Source organism: Neoarius graeffei, chromosome 12 (assembly GCF_027579695.1).
Source record: "Neoarius graeffei isolate fNeoGra1 chromosome 12, fNeoGra1.pri, whole genome shotgun sequence".
Lineage (NCBI taxonomy): Eukaryota > Metazoa > Chordata > Actinopteri > Siluriformes > Ariidae > Neoarius > Neoarius graeffei.
This window is the reverse complement of record NC_083580.1, coordinates 35,313,007-35,331,349: the sequence shown is the minus strand read 5'-3', so window position 1 is coordinate 35,331,349 and position 18,343 is coordinate 35,313,007. Positions and strand designations below refer to the sequence as shown.

General features: G+C 44.5%; 1 protein-coding gene across 8 annotated transcripts in view; it reads right to left on the bottom strand.

Moving 5' to 3' along the window:
* Positions 1–16,302, bottom strand: part of dennd1a (DENN/MADD domain containing 1A) — a 336,491-nt gene extending 320,189 nt beyond the window's left edge. For 5 of the 8 annotated variants that reach the window (XM_060935809.1, XM_060935810.1, XM_060935812.1 and 2 more), the window contains exons 1-2: positions 16,186–16,302; positions 9,807–9,849 (exon numbers count right to left, since the gene is read on the bottom strand). Coding sequence is in view for 3 of the 8 variants with exons in the window: in XM_060935817.1 (XP_060791800.1) it covers positions 16,186–16,202 (17 nt within the window). In the remaining 5 variants the exon portion in view is untranslated. The remainder of the gene's footprint in view (positions 1–9,806; positions 9,850–16,185) is intronic. The other 3 variants (XM_060935817.1, XM_060935811.1, XM_060935816.1) reach the window with 1 other exon arrangement.
* Positions 16,303–18,343: the final 2,041 nt, after the last annotated feature.

Genomic DNA, 18,343 nt, shown 5'->3' with positions numbered 1-18,343 from the left:
TGGGGGCTCGTCTGGGATAATTGACCAGGAAATTTTTTGGCACGCTACAGACTTTGGTATGATAGGCTACGATTCCCACTATTGGCTAATACAGAGTATAGTGTGGGTATGAGTTATGTAATTGATGTTGATTTGTGAATGATTTTGTGTGAAAAGCTACAAATAAAAAAAAAAAAGTTCTCAAAACTCAGTTCTGGCCTGCCGTGCTTCTGTGCTCCACCCACCCGCTCCGATTCCTACAGTGGTGACGAAACCCAGGACTAGAGCACAGAGGAGAACAGCCCCATAGAGTCCTCCCCCTTCAAGGACCTGATCCATGCCCTCACCACGGCCCAACAGAGCCAGCACCAGGCATTGGTCGCCCTCCGGAAGGAGCAGGAGCAAAGGTTCGAGCCCCTGGTGCTGGCGCAGCAAGAAGATCGCCAGGCGTTCCGGCACCTACTTGCGTCGGCGGGGTCCACCACCTCCACGGGCCCTCCCCACTTCACCCTAACAAAGATGGGCCTGCATGACGACACCGAAGCCTTCTTCGCGCTCTTTGAGCAGGCAGCAGAGGCCTGGAGCTGCCTGGTGGAACAGCGTGCAGCGCAGCTCCTCCCCCTGCTAATGGGTGAGGCACAGCTGGCCGCGTTACAGCTCCCCGCCAACAGCCAGCTGGTCTAAGCCGACCTCCACCGGGCCGTCCTCCAGCATGTGGGGCACACCCCAGAACAACAACGGCAGCGCTTCTGCACTCTGCGCCTGGAGGAGGTCGGCCGGCCGTTCGCTCGCATTTGGCCAGCAACTCCGGGACACCTGCTGGGGGTGGCTGAGGGCCGACAACCGCGGCGCCGAGGGAATCGTCAATCTGGTGGCGTTGGAGCAATTCATCGCCCGACTTCTGGAAGGAACAGCAGAGTGGGTCCAGTGCCATCGCCCGGCATTGCTGGATCAGGCCATCGAGCTGGCGGAGGACCATTTGGCGGCCGTTCCGACGGCAGGACAGCATGTCTCCTCTTCTCCCCTCTCCTCTCTCCCGCCCTCCCCTTCTGGTCCTCGCCCCATTCCCCCACCGCGGAGGTGGGGGCCGGCTCCACCCCAGCTGCCCCGTCACACCCGCGGTGCCCTACCGTTTCCCACTTCCGTGTCTGTCTCACCCCCCTGCCCCCCTCAGGTGAGTGAGCTCTGGGACACCGGTGCAGAGAGAGAGAGAGAGAGAGAGAGAGAGCGAGCGTGAGCGCCTGGGCCGGTTTGCTAGCGCTGCGGGGAGCCGGGACACCTTCAGCATCAGTACTCGGCGATGGAGGTGGGCACGGTGGTCCAGATCCCCGAAGCGCCAGGGACCGCCCTCCATCAGGTTGGAGCGTATCGCATACCGGTGAGTATCTAAGGGGATACGTATCAGGCTTTGGTGGACTCCGGCTGTAATCCGACCTCAATCCACCCAAGCCTGTTGCAAGACGAGGCATTGGGGACAGCACAATTGGTGAAGGTGTTGTGTGTGCACGGGGATGTTCACAACTACCCTTTAGTGTCGGTCCACATTCTATTTCGAGGGGAGAAATTTAGAGTAAAGGCAGCGGTTAATCCTCGCCTTACCCGCTCGATAATTTTGGGGACTGATTGGCCGGGATTTAGGGAATTAATGACGCATTTAGTGAAGAGTGGGGCCTGCCATAGTTCAGCAGGGGGAGGTCCTGGTGTGGCATTGGCAGGAGCAGCTGGCGCAGAGCCGTCTATGTCATCACCGCGTCAGAGTGAGGAGCAGCAGGCTCCTCCTCCCTCTCTCGGGGAATCCCTCACGGATTTCCCATTAGAGCAGTCGCGAGACGAGACTCTGCAGCATGCGTTTGACCAAGTGAGAGTAATCGATGGTCAAACACTCCAGCCAAACGCCGCCCCATCCTTCCCCTATTTTTCCATTATTAAGGATAGATTGTACTGAGTGACGGAGGACACTCAGACTAAGGAGCCGATTACACAGCTTTTGATCCCAAAGAGCTGCCGGGAATTTATATTCCAGCCAGCTCACTTTAATCCCATGGCTGGACACTTGGGGCAGGACAAGACACTAACCCGAATAATGGCCCGGTTCTATTGGCCAGGGATTCGCGGCGACGTCCATAGGTGCTGTACGGCGTGCCGCGAATGCCAGTTAGTAAATCCAGCAGCCATTCTAAAAGCACCTTTGCACCCTCTGCCATTAATCGAGACCCCATTCGAAAGAATTGGGATGGATCTCGTCGGGCCATTAGATCGGTCAACACGAGGATATCGCTTTATTTTAGTTCTGGTGGACTATGCAATGCGATATCCAGAAGCAGTGCCTCTTCGCAATATCTCAGCACGTAGTATTGCGGAAGCACTCTTCCGCGTCATCTCCCGAGTTGGAATCCCCAAAGAGATTCTGACTGATCAACGCACTACGTTTGTTTCACGCACACTGCGCGAACTGTATGGGTTACTGCAGGGCTAGAATTTTGGCGCAAATCCGCAAATCGATTCACGTGAGTATTCGCGTAAATTGTTCCCCAGGCGAATCTCAACGGATTCGCGCAAAACATTCAAGAAATATAAAAATTTTATCGTAAAATATCACTGCAACACAAAAATTCCACAAACGGTTTCGGTTTCGATAAACAAATGTTCTGCGCATGTGCAAAGTGTGTTTCACTCGCTTGGTGTCGCTTGCATCTAGTCCGCCGAGTACTCGCCAGGTGGCTTTTGTTGTCAAGAATAACAAGATGGCGTACTCCAGCTCAAGTGATAGTCAGCTAAACACCTCGAAATTCATAGAAAAAAAGAATATCGTGGTGCGGTTTACAGGCGTGGGGCGATGACCTACTAGACAATTATGACTGACTTTGAAGACGGTTTTGCAGTCAAGGTGAGGTGTAAGACATGCAGCCTGCACTATGACAAAATCAAAGCACAGTGGGCATTCTGTTTCACAGTCGATGATCACCACACATAATGATGTATAGCCTATACAGGAGTCTGACACTGACACACACACACACACACACACACACGTGCAGTCATTCGGAATCAGAAAGACAAGACCAATGAAATGAATAAATATATGATCAACACACAAAAATACAGGTTACTGACATGAGAAATTTGATCATTTTTATATGTTAATAAAAATTACACTCAAATTAAAATAAAAACCATCAGAATTTGAAATAAATCAATCATCAAGACATGCAATTACAGAGAATATTGAATTTACTTTTTCAGATATAGAGACAAGGTCGTGAATGATGTAATGAGTTATGGGAAAAATGGGACGACACACAGTATATACTGAAACCGAACTTGGTGCGACATCTCGCCAGTGAGGCGCATAAATGTTTGGAAATATCGACTGGACAGCCAGTAAGCAAAAAGCAGAAAACATTACCAGCGTCCTTTGACAGTGCCAGAGATATGGCAAAGAGAGCACTGAGATCACTTCTTGTTGCCAGTGTCTACATAGGGAGAACTGAAAAGCCTTACTCACAATTCCCAGGTCTACTTGAAACTTACATTGAGATGGGTGCTACACTTACCTCAGCCTTCAACAACGATAAATCTGCAAAAAAAAAAGTGTTCAACCACATAGTTGCTGATCAGATGAGGGATGATGTACGTGAAAGTGTCGCCAAAGCAAATTTCTTCAGCTGGTTGATCGACGGCAGTGCAGCTAAACGAGGACTGACATATGAAGCAGAACTTCTATACATAAGAACAGTTCCAGAGCTATTTCCGAAGACTGAGTTTTTTGCTTTTATAAGCATGGCTCCTTATGCCTCTGTAACATCAGAATCTGTTGCATGCAGTTCTGAAGAGGCTACTCGTCTTGAAAGACAGCAACATGCAAGGAAATGAACTACACACCAAACCTGTCGATGTCCAAACAGCTTCTCTGGTTGAGGCTTTATGCGATGGGTTCCAAAACAAGATAGTTGGAACTGGTGCCGATGGGGCTGCTGTGAACTTTGCAAAAAGAAAGGACTCATGGAACTCTACAAGAAAAACATGAAATCACAGTGGCTACTGTCCATGCATTGCTTTGCACACAGGCTTGAGCTGGCAGCACAAGACGCACTCGAAAAACAGTTCAGTGATGTGGATGATCTTCTCAGGGATTTGTTCTACCACTTCAAGAACAGTGGTGTCTGGTACTCAAGCTCGTGAACGAACTGAAACTTGGTGTGTTGGTGCAGCCAAAGTCGACCGGGACAAGATTTGTTGGACACAGACAGAGAGCCCTCAATGCTCTGCACTACAACTGGGTAGTATATGTGTTACATTTCAGCAATGCCAAACAACAGAAGGGCGAGAAAGACGTTGCCAGCAAAGCTGCTGCCTGGCTGACAAAGCTACTGGACTTCAAGTTCCTTGCCAAGTGCCGTATCTATGAGGACATCATTCAGCTGCTGACCACATCATCAAAAATCTTCCAGGCAGATGATGCACACTGTATTGCTGATGCAAGTTGCTCTTTGCAGACTCTCAAAGTGCAGAAGGTGATTTTTTTTTTTTTTTTTATTATCACTGATTCACTTAGTGACTGACACAGTGAATAGTAAATGATGCAAATATCTTCGCAAATAAGTATGAGATAATATACAGAATGAGATATAATGCATGTTGTACATAATTACTGAATTAATTATACATGATGTTGACTCGGTGCTTTCATATATTATTGACAGGAACTTCTAGCTGAGGAGCCTGGCGTGTCTGAGGCAGACCTTTGGACCAGACATGCCAAAAGCCAAGATGTGAGGCCTGATGAAGTGGTTCATGTGCAAGCCAACACTCGCGACTCGGGGTCTGTTGCTCCGTCAGTGAACACCACCAAGAAAATTCTGCTGGCAGTGAAGGTTCCTCGTCAAGACGTCCCTGAAGCACAAAGTACTGGCAAATTTGGCATTCAAGACTTCCAAGAGCCTATCGTCATGAACAACGTCACAGAAAACATCAAGGATGATGTGCAACAAATACGTCACGCAGCAGTGACAAGCATTGGTGAAGCCTTGGATGAGAGATTTGCAGAATTTGAGGCAAATACTGCTGTGTTGTCAAAGGTGAAGTTCCTCAACATCACTACTTGGCCAAAGGACTTGAAGGAACTCGCGAAGTTCTGTTCCGAAGATGTAACTGCTCTCGTTGACCACTTCATGGCCCCACTCCAACATGCAGGCCTAGAGAGTAAAATCATTGTCTTAGAGGAATTCAAATCACTGAAGCTGTACTACGCTCCCAAGGTACAAGCAGGGGAAATGGGAAGTACACCGGCAGAGTTCTGGCACAAGGTGTACACACTAGACCAACACAAGTATAGGAACATTCTACGACTGGTAGAACTACTGTTCTGTGTACCATTCTCCACCGCCACAGTGGAGAGAGGATTCTCTGCTGTCCAACGTATCGTCATTGACTGGCATGCCAGTTTGGGGGTTGACCTGATTGCTGACTGTCTACACTACAGCACGAGGAAGAAGGAACTTGCAGATCCAGCATACAGGGCATCACTGGTTGACAGGGCATGTAGCTCTTTCCTTGCAGGATCTGAGCAAGCAAACTCCACTGACAACCTCGGCACACTCACTAAATGGCGGATAAACAAGATCCTCCATGGCTTGACCCCAGAATGTCACTCAGACAGTGCAAGCTCTACTTCTGCCAGTACTGACTTATATGCTGTTGAGCATCCTGACCCTGACTCTAGTGTGGTTGCTAGTAGGGATGATTCAGACTCAGCTGTCAGTGATGAGGCAGAGTAAACTAAATGATAGTTTGGCATAACCCTGACACATTGGTGCAGTTAGGTTTCTGACATTCAGATGTTCTCTGTTGTTCAGTTTTTGATGATTAAGGATTGAAATAGAGTGATGTTTGTTACTGTGAATAACTGTGTATTGTAATGTTTACTTTAACAGTTACTGTATTTGCGGCAGGCTTTTGAAGATGTTGTCATCGGCTCTATTCAGTTGTTGACTTGATTAAGGAGTGAAATAAAGTGATGAGTTTGATAGTGTGTATAAATGTGTATTTTAATTACTGTAACTGGTACTGTATTTGTGGTTTGAGGGCTGAGTTGGAGGCCAACTGACTGCCTGTGAAAAGAATTCAAACTCGTACACACAGTCACAACAAACACAAAGTTGTTGAAATTATTTTATTAGATTCTCAGGATTCTCGCAAAACGGTTTTGCGAGAATCCAAACAGATTCCTGCAAATTTTCACGAAATTCTAGCCCTGTTACTGGGAATTAAGCAGAGCCGCACCAGCGTTTATCACCCACAAACGGACGGCCTCGTCGAACGGTTTAATCGCACCCTCAAAAACATAATTAAAAAATTTGTAAGAGAGGACGCATGCAACTGGGATAAATGGCTCAAGCCCCATTATTCACAGCACGAGAGGTCCCACAAACCTCCACGGGGTTCTCCCCATTCGAATTATTATATGGACGTAAGCTGCGGGGCATTCTAGATGTACTGCGGGAAAATTGGGAGGAGGGACCTTCAACACGTTATCGACCTGTGCGCAAAACTCCACACACACACACACACACACACACACACACACACACACACACACACACACCCCTAACCCAGGAGAATTTGCAGCAGGCCCAAGAACGGCAAATCCATCTGTACGACAGGGGCACGCACCTTAGGGAGTTCGCACCGGGAGATAAAGTATTCGTGCTGTTGCCCACATCAAGCTCCAAATTGATCGCCAAGTGGCAAGGACCCTTTGAGGTCACACGGCGAGTCGGGGACATCGACTATGAGGTGAGGCAAACGGACAGGGGTGGGGCGTTACAGATTTACCACCTCAATCTGCTAAAACTTTGGAACAAGGAGGTCCCCGTGGCGTTGGTTCCAGAGAAGGCAGAGCTGGGGCCAGAGGTTCAAAAGGGAACACTGACTACCACTCCAGTCCCCTGTGGAGACCACCTCTCCCCGACCCAACTCACGGAGGTTGCCCAGTTGCAGACAGAATTTTCTGATGTGTTCTCACCCCTGCCCGGCCGCACCCGCCTCATAGAACACCACATTGAGACGCCCCCAGGGGTGGTAGTGCGCAGCCGCCCTTACAGGCTGCTCGAACACAAGAAAAAGGTGGTTCGGGAAGAACTCGAGGCCATGCTTGACATGGGCATCGTCGAGGAGTCCCACAGTGACTGGAGCAGCCCGGTGGTCTTGGTTCCCAAGGCCGACGGGTCGGTCAGGTTCTGTGTGGACTATAGAAAAGTCAACGCGGTGTCTAAATTCAATGTGTACCCAATGCCTCGTATTGACGAGTTGCTTGATCGACTAGGCACGGCTCGTTTTTATTCGACACTGGATTTGACAAAGGGATATTGACAGATCCCCTTGACTCCATTATCCCGAGAGAAAACGGCCTTTTCCACACCGTTTGGCTTACACCAAATTGTTACACTTCTTTTTGGTCTGTTTGGGGCGCCCACTATGTTCCAGCGGCTTATGGATAGGGTCCTCCGCCCTCACGCCACCTATGCGTCCGCGTACCTGGAGGATATCATAATCTATAGTAATGACTGGCCGTGGCATTTAGAACACCTAAGGGCCATCCTTAGGTCGCTAAGGCGAGCGGGTCTCACAGCCAACCCAAAGAAGTGTGTGACTGGGCAGGTGGAAGTATGGTATCTGGGCTTCCACTTGGGCAATGGGCAGGTGCGTCTCCAAATTAATAAGACAGCAGCGATTGAGGCCTGCCCGAGGCCCAAGACCAAAAAGGGGGTGAGACAGTTCCTGGGGCTGGCTGGCTACTATCATAGGTTTATACCTAATTATTCGGACATCACCAGCCCGCTGACTGATCTCACTAAAAAGGAGGCACCAGATCCAGTCCAGTGGACGGAGCAGTGCCAACAGGCTTTCTCTGAGGTAAAGGCTGCACTGTGTGGGGGGCCACTGTTACACTCCCCTGACTTTTCTTTCCCCTTTGTTTTGCAGACGGACACGTCGGACAGAGGGCTGGGGGATGTTCTGTCCCAGGAGGTGGTGGATCATCCAGTGCTGTACATCAGCAGGAAGCTGTCGGTGCGTGAGGCCCGCTACAGCACTATAGAGAAGGAGTGCCTTGCCATCAAGTGGGCGGGCCTCACCCTCCGCTACTACCTACTGGGACACCCTTTCACCCTCTGTTCGGACCACGCGCTGCTCCAGTGGCTCCACCGCATGAAGGATGCCAACGCGCGGATCAGCCGTTGGTATCTGGCACTCCAGCCTTTTAAGTTCAAGGTGGTCCACAGCCCGGGGGCGCAGATGGTCGTGGCGGATTTCCTCTCCTGTCGGGGGGGAGAGTCGGCTGTGGGGGTATGTGGCAGTGGGGGCGTGGTCAAGCGTCGGTCTGTGAATGGAGGGCGGAGTCAGGGAAGGTAAGTGGCAGAATCACTGCACCTGATGTAAGTTAACCTGTGTTTGTGTGTCTTCCCCAGTGACCACACCCTATAAAAGGAGAAAGAGAGCAGAGGAAGGGAGCTCTCTCCCCAACCAGAACACTTGTGTGTGTGTGCACGCGCGTGCATGTGTGTGGCTGGGAGAGTGTGAAAAGCTACAAATTTAAAAAAAAAAAAAAAGAGTTTTGAGAACTCAGTTCTGGCCTGCCGTGCTTCTGTGCTCCACCCACCTGCTTGGATTCCTACAGTATGTTTTTCTCTTGTAAATGTGTGTGAAGAATATCTAATGAAGTTTTGGTAGCCTTTCAGGGTGTTCTGCGCTTCTTTGGTTTCAGTTTTTATGGTTTATTTATTTAGTGCTTAATTATGGCATAGCTAATCCTAGTAGTAGCACTGTATTAGCCTGGTCTTCTCTCTTTCCCAGCAGACAAAGAAATGATTCTGCGCATGCGCAGCAGAAAAGTTGTGTGTCATTGGATATCACATGAGCTCTGACATGACGTCATGTTGTCTTGACAATGTGCAATATTGTAACAATACTGCACACTCATTCTCTATTGGGGAGAGTGGCGTAATACATGCAAGATAAGCGATATGATAACATTGCATGCTATCAATAAACCCACTAGAAGAGATCAGAATACATGTTTTTATTCCATGGAAAAAGTGGCCCATAGGTATAATAATAATTTCCAATATTTCAAGCCAAAGACATCACTCCCAGTGTTTTCCTGCTGACTAGACATGTCAAAATGGCAAACTGTTTCAAAATTAAAATTCTTTTGATTAACTTGTGTATTTTTTCTGGATGTGTCCAGATAAAGAACATTATACGGTTGTGTGAAGATACAAAGATTATCTTCTTGTGGTGAAAATATTTTCACTCGTTCGCTTCGCTCAGTCATGAATATATTCATCACTTGAAGATAAACTTCATATCGTCACACAACCATGTAATATCCTCTATGCGCGCTACCTCTGTGTAATATTTTTGGTAAGCATGCTATTAGCTTCCACTGTTACGCTGAGGGGACATATTGTAATTTCAGCAATGACAGTTGAGATGCCAGCTTAATAAAACCAAGGAGTGTGTAAAGGACATCAGACACTGAATGATTATTAACTTCCTTTTACTGACAAGACAGAAGTACTTGTACTAGGACCACATGCAGCTCTCTCAGCCACTCTAGATGGGCTTTCTGTTTCATCATGTGCGGCACCAAAAGACCTTGGGGTGATCATTGACTCCAGTCTTTCATTTGAAACTCATGTAGATAATTGTATAAGGATAGTCTTTGTTACCTCTAGGTTGGATGATTGTAATGCCTGACTGTCTGGATGATCCAGTAGGTGCATAAACAAGCTTCAGTTAGTCCAAAAAGCAACAAGCTTTCTTACCAGAACCAGAAGATATGACCACATCAGCCCCATCTTATCCACACTGTAAACGCACATATAAATAATCTTACTAGGATAATCTTCTTTCATTTCAAAAATATTGCTAAGATAAGAACTACATTGTCGCTACATGATGCAGAAAAAGAAAGAAAAGTTCATGCTTTTGTTGCCTCTAGGTTAGATCATTGCAATACCCTACTGTTTGGCTGTTCTAATAAGTGCATAAACAAGCTCCAATTAGGTGAGAATGCAGCAACGAGAGTCCTTACTAGAACCAAAAAATATGACCACATCACCCCCATCTTATTGACATTGCATAGCTCCCAGTCAAATTTTGCATTGATTATAAAATACAGGGTGTTTTAAAAAAATTATATTATTTGAGATGTAAATATCCCAGAATTATATTAAAAAATTTTAAACACCCTATACTAATATTTACCCACAAAGCACTGAATAGTCTCACACCACAGTATCTGAGTGAACTTCTAGTCCTTTATGACCCACCACAACTACTTGGATCAAAAGGTGCAAGCTATTTGTTGATAACTCAAATAATGAAGGCTACAGCAGGGGCAGAGCCATCTCTTTAAAAGGCTGGTAGTTATGGCCTTCTCCTGGCTCAGGTCTTATTTAACTGATCGCTATCAATATGTTGATGTAAATGGTGATTTTTCTAGATCTACTGAGGTAAAGTTTGGTGTTCCACAAGGTTCTGTCTTGGGTCCACTGCTGTTTTCTTATATATAAACTCTGGGTGATGATATTCGTGAACATTGTATTAGTTTCCACTGTTATGCTGATGACACAGTTGTACATTTCCGCAAAACCAGATGAGAGACACCAGCTTAATAGAATTGAGGAATGTGTAAAGGACATTATACACTGGATGCTTATTAACTTCCTTCTGCTTAACTCTGACAAGACTGAAGTACTTGTACTAGGACCACATGCAGCAAGAAGTAAGTTTTCTGATTACACAGTAACTCTGGATGGCCTTTCTGTTTCTTCACGTGCAGCAGTAAAAGACCTCAGGGTGATTATTGACCCCAGTCTTTCATTCAAAACTCACACTGATAATCACCCAGATAGCTTTCTTTCATCTCAGAAATATTGCTAAGATAAGAAATTTAATGTCACTACGTGATGCAGAAAAACTAGTTCATGCTTTCGTTACCTCCAGGTTGGATTATTGTAATGCCTTCCTGTCTGGATGTTCCAATAAGTGCATAAATAAGCTCCAGTTAGTTCAAAATGCAGCAGCAAGAGTCCTTACTAGAACTAGAAAATGTGACCACATTACCCCTGTCTTATCCACACTGCATTGGCACCCAATCAAATTTTGTATTGATTATAAAATACTACTATTGACCTTTAAAGCACTAAATGGTCTTGCACCACAGGACCTGAGCGAACTTCTGGTCCTTTATGACCCGCCACGCCTACTTAGATCAAAAGGTGCAGGCTATCTGCTGGTACCCCGTATAGTGAAGGCCACATCAGGGGGCAGAGCCTTTCCTTACAAAGCCCCACAGTTATGGAACAGCCTTCCAAGTCATGTTCAGGACTCAGACACAGTCTCAGCATTTAAGTCTAGGCTGAAAACATATCTGTTTAGTCAAGCCTTTTGTTAATGGTGTTTATGCGGTAAAGGTGTAGATCTGGAGGGTCCTCAGACATACAGTGTTTTGGTAAACTGGGATGTATGGATGCTGTCAGTCCCCCACTCGCATTTGTTGACGTTGTAGTGGCTGGCTGCTTTATGTCCCGGGGCTCCCTCATGCCTGTGTTACCTTCTGGCTCTCTCCTTTTAGTTATGCTGTCATAGTTCGTTTTGCCGGAGTCCCTGCTTGTACTCCGCGTAAAATGTATATTGTACCTACTTATTCAGGTGACATTGGGCAAACCTAGCAACCTGTTCTCTCTCTCTCTTCTCCCCCCCCCCCCCCCCCCAATCTATCCCTCTGAGTTACATGTCAAGCCTGGGATCGAGGTGCTGACCTCTTCTGCTCCTCGGACCTGCCTGATCCATCCTGATGCCCTGTGTCTGGTTGGAGTTTCATCACATCGTTCCTGTGGAGGACGGCCCCATATGGACAGTTGAAAGTCACACTTGGAAGACACTCTGGACACTTACAGTAATGGTTTTGTGGCTGAGGACTACAGTTAGCTTGCTAACTTTGGGACTGTGGTTGTTATGAACAGTTTTGCACTCAAGTTTCCATTAATGAAGAGTTATAACATCAACAAAACTGACTTCATGTTAAAACTGTTAATGTTATAGTCATGTTATCTGTTGTTGTCCAGGTGAGGATTGGTTCCCTTTTGGGTCTAGTTCTTCTCGAGGTTTCTTCCTCATGTCATCTGAGGGAGTTCTTCCTTGCCACTGTCGCCAGAGGCTTGATCATTGGGGATAGATTCAGGATAAAATTAGCTCACGTCTTAAGTCATTCAAATTCTGTAAAGCTGCTTTGGGACAATATCTATTGTTAAAAGCGCTCTACAAACAAACTTGACTTGAAATAAAAGCTGAGCCTGGAGAGGGCTGCTCTGGTGTCCCCCACAGTCCAAAGACATGCAGTTAGGTTAATATGGGATGGCCTTGGGCTGAGGTGCCCTTGAGCGAGGGAGCAAACTGCTCCCCGGGCATTGTTAGCATGGCTGCCCACTGCTCTGGGTATGTGTGTGCGCACGCTCATTGCTCGATACTGTGACTAAAGTCACAGTGATTTGCACTAGCTCTTACAAACCAGGACATCTGGTCATCATACCCTATAGATCAGGAATGGTGAGAGATAGAGAGCGATGCTTAGTGAGGAAAAAAAAGCCCCTTTTTCATGGATTATCAAGTCTCAACGCCAGGAATGCCCAATTTGCCTGACCATGACGTTTGGGCAGAAATATTTTAGCGAGTTAGGCCCATTCGGGCACACCTATGGTCGGCTTCTTTAAAAGCATATACACAGAGCCATGCCCTCACTTTCATTTATAAATGCCTTGATACCTCAAGAATGGCACAAGAATAGTTTTAAGCATCAACAATAAATCTAATATAGTAATTTTTATGATTAAAGTGATTTATATAGGTAGCGGTCTGAGTGAATGACCTTGACATCCATAACGTCACAGCAGGAAATCTATCGGGCTCATCACCACTTCCGCTATACTAAAACACAGAGCTGACTGCCACTCCGATCCTCCATTTTGAGCTAATTTATCGCCATGCCACGTCGATGTGTTGCTTGCCGTTACAGCAACATGACAGAAGGTGGATTTACGTTGCATTCATGGCCCAAGAATGTTCAAACTGCAAAGATTTGGCCACGTTTTGCGAGAAGTTCATGGGCACATTGGCCGCCTGCTCTGCACATTTTACTGAAGACTCATACGAAACCTCTGATCTGTTGAGGAGCGTTGGCTATAAACCCGTATTGAAAGAGCGTGCAGTATCAAAATTAAATAAAACAAAAGTATTTATTTATTTTTAAAAGGAGTTTAGTTGCACCAGTTTTCCCACAGTGAGCTGAGGGTTGTTGGTAAAACCCAGAACGGAACAGGACAGGACATATCGCTCAGTCAGTGACCTCCCCGCAGTTGTTGCTAAAACCGGTGACGTTCCGTTCCATTCCATCCCGGGTTTTAGTAATTGCCTGAGCCAAGCAGTAATGGCGGAGTACTCAGTAATGGAGAAAGAGTGGAGCAGCCGTCCTATTTCTAAACTGGATATTGCTGCCATCTTGTCCTTACGTGGAAGAAGCGAATGAATGGAGAAGGGCAATTCCATGTAAATGTCAACCTCACCATGCAAAAATAAAGCAACATGTAATACATCAAAACCACTCCCAGAGATATCACCTAGGCCTGTATTTTACAGATGTGAATAAGTTGAACCAATTTCTAACCAACCTAATACGTCACGGTCAGTCTTTCTTTCTTATAATGTAAAACCCAAGCTAAAATCAACTTTGATCATGTACAATTCTATATTATTGCCACAAGCCACAGAAATGTATGCTAAAATCCACAAAACAGCAAAACAATAGCCATCCTAAATATTATTTAAGAACTTTGATAGTTTTAGCTGATATTTAGAGAGTTTTTCAAAGGGTTATGGTGGTTAAATTGCTGATTTTCTAAACATATGCCATGTCTATTTCAGATGCGTCACATCCATAACGGAATTATGTCACATCCATAACGCTGACTTTTTCTTCCTAGATTCTGCTTGAAATAGAAAATATTTTAAACAAAGGCTTTTTTTATTTTCAGCTAAGACTCCTTTATTAAATGCATGCCTGCATTTGGATATTATGTTTGCAATTTCACAGAGTTTGATGAATATGTGTAGTCACCCTGGAAATGGGGTATTTTTTCCGTCACATCCATAACGCATGTCTTTTTTGGCATTTTCTAGAGTTCTAAATGTACTATGGGAATTCTTTTTTTCCCATGACTTCTCCAATATGAGAGGTCTTAAAAATATACAACAAATTTTAAAATACTGGAAAGGAATAAAAGTTAACTAGGTCAGTTGTTGCCATTTTGAGTCCAAATGTCACATCCATAACGCTGGAATTGCTCAGAACCAAATGAACAACTAAAAGTCAGATTGTTTCAAAAACAATCAGCCACAAGATTTGCCTTCAAGAAGCGAGAACACAGATGGGTAAGCTCCAACTCTCATTTGGATTTAAAAAAAAAAAGTTGCTTACCTGCATTTAGATTAATACATGTAACTTGTATTGTGTGTTTAAGATACCGGTATAAGATTATTTAATTTGCTTCAGAATGCGATTGTCTCAGTTCATCTGATTATTTAATTAGCCTTTTACGTTTTATCAGTGAAAATGCATGCATGTACATGTTCCATAAGTTATAACACCTATCCTGTTTTAATGAAAGTCAACCCACAATCAATGAAGTCGTCAAATCAGTCTTAGTTGAGCAAGTCAGTAACAGTATTTCTTACTTTCACCATAAATTTCTTTATATGACTTTGGTCTATAGCTGTAAAAGGCCTCGGCCTTAAAACCGGTTCCAGCAGTGACCTCACACACTCAGGGCTGGCTGGCTCAGCAGGGCAGCTCGAATGCCAACTTTGCGGTCGATTTTAACTCTCAAAAATATATATTTTTTAATTCCCATTTATGCAGCATACAAGAGTCAAGGATGGAGATACTATCCACTCAGAAGTTTATTTAAAAATAAACGTTATGCATATATCTTTTAATGATATTATGCACTGTCGTGAGTGAATTATCCAAATCTCTTCATATCTTTCTTTGAGGACCATTGTTTTTAAACATTTCAATAATTTTCTCATGCATTTGTTGACAAACTGGAGGTCCTTGGCCCATCTTTGCTTCTCAAAGACGAGGTCTTTCTTGGATACTGATTTTGTACCAAATCACTATTACAAATCACATGTTGACATCACCTGTTTCAAATTACATCATTACTTAATTGTTTTCCTTCATTACTAGCCCTAAACTGCCCCATCCCAACTTTTTTTGGAATGTGTTGCAGTTCTGAAATGCAATAATGGATCTATGTTAAATGAAATCAAGTTGACCAGACAAAACATGAAACATACTGGGTTCATAATTTCTACAATGTCAAAGTAAGTTTAGATGGAAAAAAAAATGCTTTCTGTTTTTTTATTTACATTTTCCATACTGTCCCAACTTTTTCTGATATGGGGTTGTCACAAAACATGAATGGTGGCATTTTCAGGACTTGATATTTTGTCAGTAGTCAACGGTCACTGATGTTGCTGATAGTAGACCAATAACCTAACTTTCTTGACCAGCCCATTTAAGAGTAACGTGGCAGGTTACCTAAAATAAGTTTGACTCTCCTGGCCTATACATAATCTTAGCCTGTCATGCACTTTTAGACAGTTTCTTGCCTACATTAATATAAAGCCCTGTAGCTGCGTTTCTGGAAGAAAAAAAAATTGCTTCAGTGCAGTTTAACGGAAAAATCCTTGAAAATACAATTATATTCGAATGTAGGTGGCTCCCTGTCCACTCCCGAGTATAATATACAGGTTTTAAAAATATCCATGTTTAATAATATGAGAAGGGGGAATTCGAATATGCTGCGAATGTCCAACATAAAACCAACTTGACCGAGGTCAATAATATTACATTGGAGTACTATTACGAGACACACACTCGTATTATATTAAGTACGTTTGAGACACAAACAGGAATAATGTTCATAATAATCAGAAACATTGTAATTAAACCTGTGAACCTGGCACAAAATAACGAGAAAATTTTCACTCTGTTGGAACATTGGGCCTACAGGGATCTAGCTTCACATAGGGAACCCTCGATAACCTGAGGCAGATAACGTGAGATAGCAAGGCACTTACTTGATCCGAGACCCCATTTTTATCAGTTTTCAGCCTCAATGTAGCGTTGACGCATTAACTTGCTGAAGGAACAATATCCATTTGACAGCCTGGTTCAACAGAATCCACGAACAACACATGTGACAATCACGTGACAAGTAGGAATTTCGGGAGATGTAGTTTTATAAAGACCTACAGGAGACTCGCTGAAAGTTGAACCGCAGAGCTAAAAAAAACTTCATTTACCAAGCAGCTCATTCGAAAGTCCGTGTGAGTCGCGTGATTAAAACATTGACGTATTCGGCTTCACACAGGCCTGTCCAAATTGTTCGCCACGTAAAAACCCTTTGGAGACCAACAATTGAAACAGTTTTCGTGCGCACGGTCTGTTTCGTTTAATGTGACTACGAGATTCCAAATGTTTGCATTTCGAAGTAATAAAAAATAAATTGCCAGTATGGTCCAAACCCAAAAGGTGCGAATGAGTCTAGAGCGACGGCTATAATTATCGATACCTTAACGATCTTTTGGCCAAAAGACTTTCAATACGTAAATTGTGCATGAATAATTACCCAAACTACCACTGGGGGGGGGGAGTTGATTACTGAGCGTATCAGATCACGTGACACCGTTCCACACGTTTGGATAACATCTTCGTTCACGGTTATCAACACCGTTCCACAATTATTGGCACGCAGATGATTATTTATTTAAAAAAAATCGGTATGTGGTATTAAGCTAACAAAACATAGTTTTTATTTAAAATTTGTTTTACATAGATTAATATTTAGTACAAAATATATTTTATATAAATATATCGGTACTTACTTCTAATGTTTGTAAACAAATTGATTGATAATGTTTAACCTCATCTCATTATCTCTAGCCGCTTTATCCTTCTACAGGGTCGCAGGCAAGCTGGAGCCTATCCCAGCTGACTACGGGCGAAAGGCGGGGTACACCCTGGACAAGTCACCAGGTCATCACAGGGCTGACACATAGACACAGACAACCATTCACACCTACAGTCAATTTAGAGTCACCAGTTAACCTAACCTGCATGTCTTTGGACTGTGGGGTAAACCAGAGCACCCGGAGGAAACCCACGCGGACACGGGGAGAACATGCAAACTCCACACAGAAAGGCCCTCGCCAGCCACGGGGCTCGAACCCGGACCTTCTTGCTGTGAGGCGACAGCGCTAACCACTACACCACCGTGCCGCCATTTTCGCAGATCACATTTTGTTAATCATTCGTTGTTGTTTGTATTAATTTCAAGTTTTGTAGTTTACCAGTAAATGTCAACAGGCAATTGACATTGTAACCACATGAAAATCCAGGTCAAAGGTCGCAAGTCATTCCTAGAACCAAAATATAAAATGTCTCCTGATATTGTAATATGTGGTAGATATTTACAACAAACTGCAAAAAAAAAATAATAATCATCTCATCTCATTATCTCTAGCCGCTTTATCCTGTTCTACAGGGTCGCAGGCAAGCTGGAGCCTATCCCAGCTGACTACGGGCGAAAGGCGGGGTACACCCTGGACAAGTCGCCAGGTCATCACAGGGCTGACACATAGACACAGACAACCATTCACACTCACATTCACACCTACGGTCAATTTAGAGTCACCAGTTAACCTAACCTGCATGTCTTTGGACTGTGGGGGAAACCGGAGCACCCGGAGGAAACCCACGGGGACACGGGGAGAACATGCAAACTCCACACAGAAAGGCCCTCGCCAGCCACGGGGCTCGAACCCGGACCTTCTTGCTGTGAGGCGACAGTGCTAACCACTACACCACCGTGCCGCCAAAAAAAATAATAATACAAATAAAAATCTGAATGGAATAGAAAAATCTGAATATTTCAAGCATGTAATGTTTTATATGCTATGAATTTAATTCTGGTCTAATTCTATTTATTGCAATAGAATTCCAAATACTCTAAGCATTCCATTCTGTTATGAATCAGAAAAAAAATTTATTATAAATCGCATTTATTTTTTTTAAGTACTTCATTTACTTCAACAATGTTACACAAAGATTGATACATAACAGTTGTAAATGTCACTTAATTCCACAGGCTGTCGATAATGGAAGACCATTCTTTGGACAGATGAAACCAAGATCAACCTCTACCAGAATGATGGAAAGAAAAAAGTATGGCGAAGG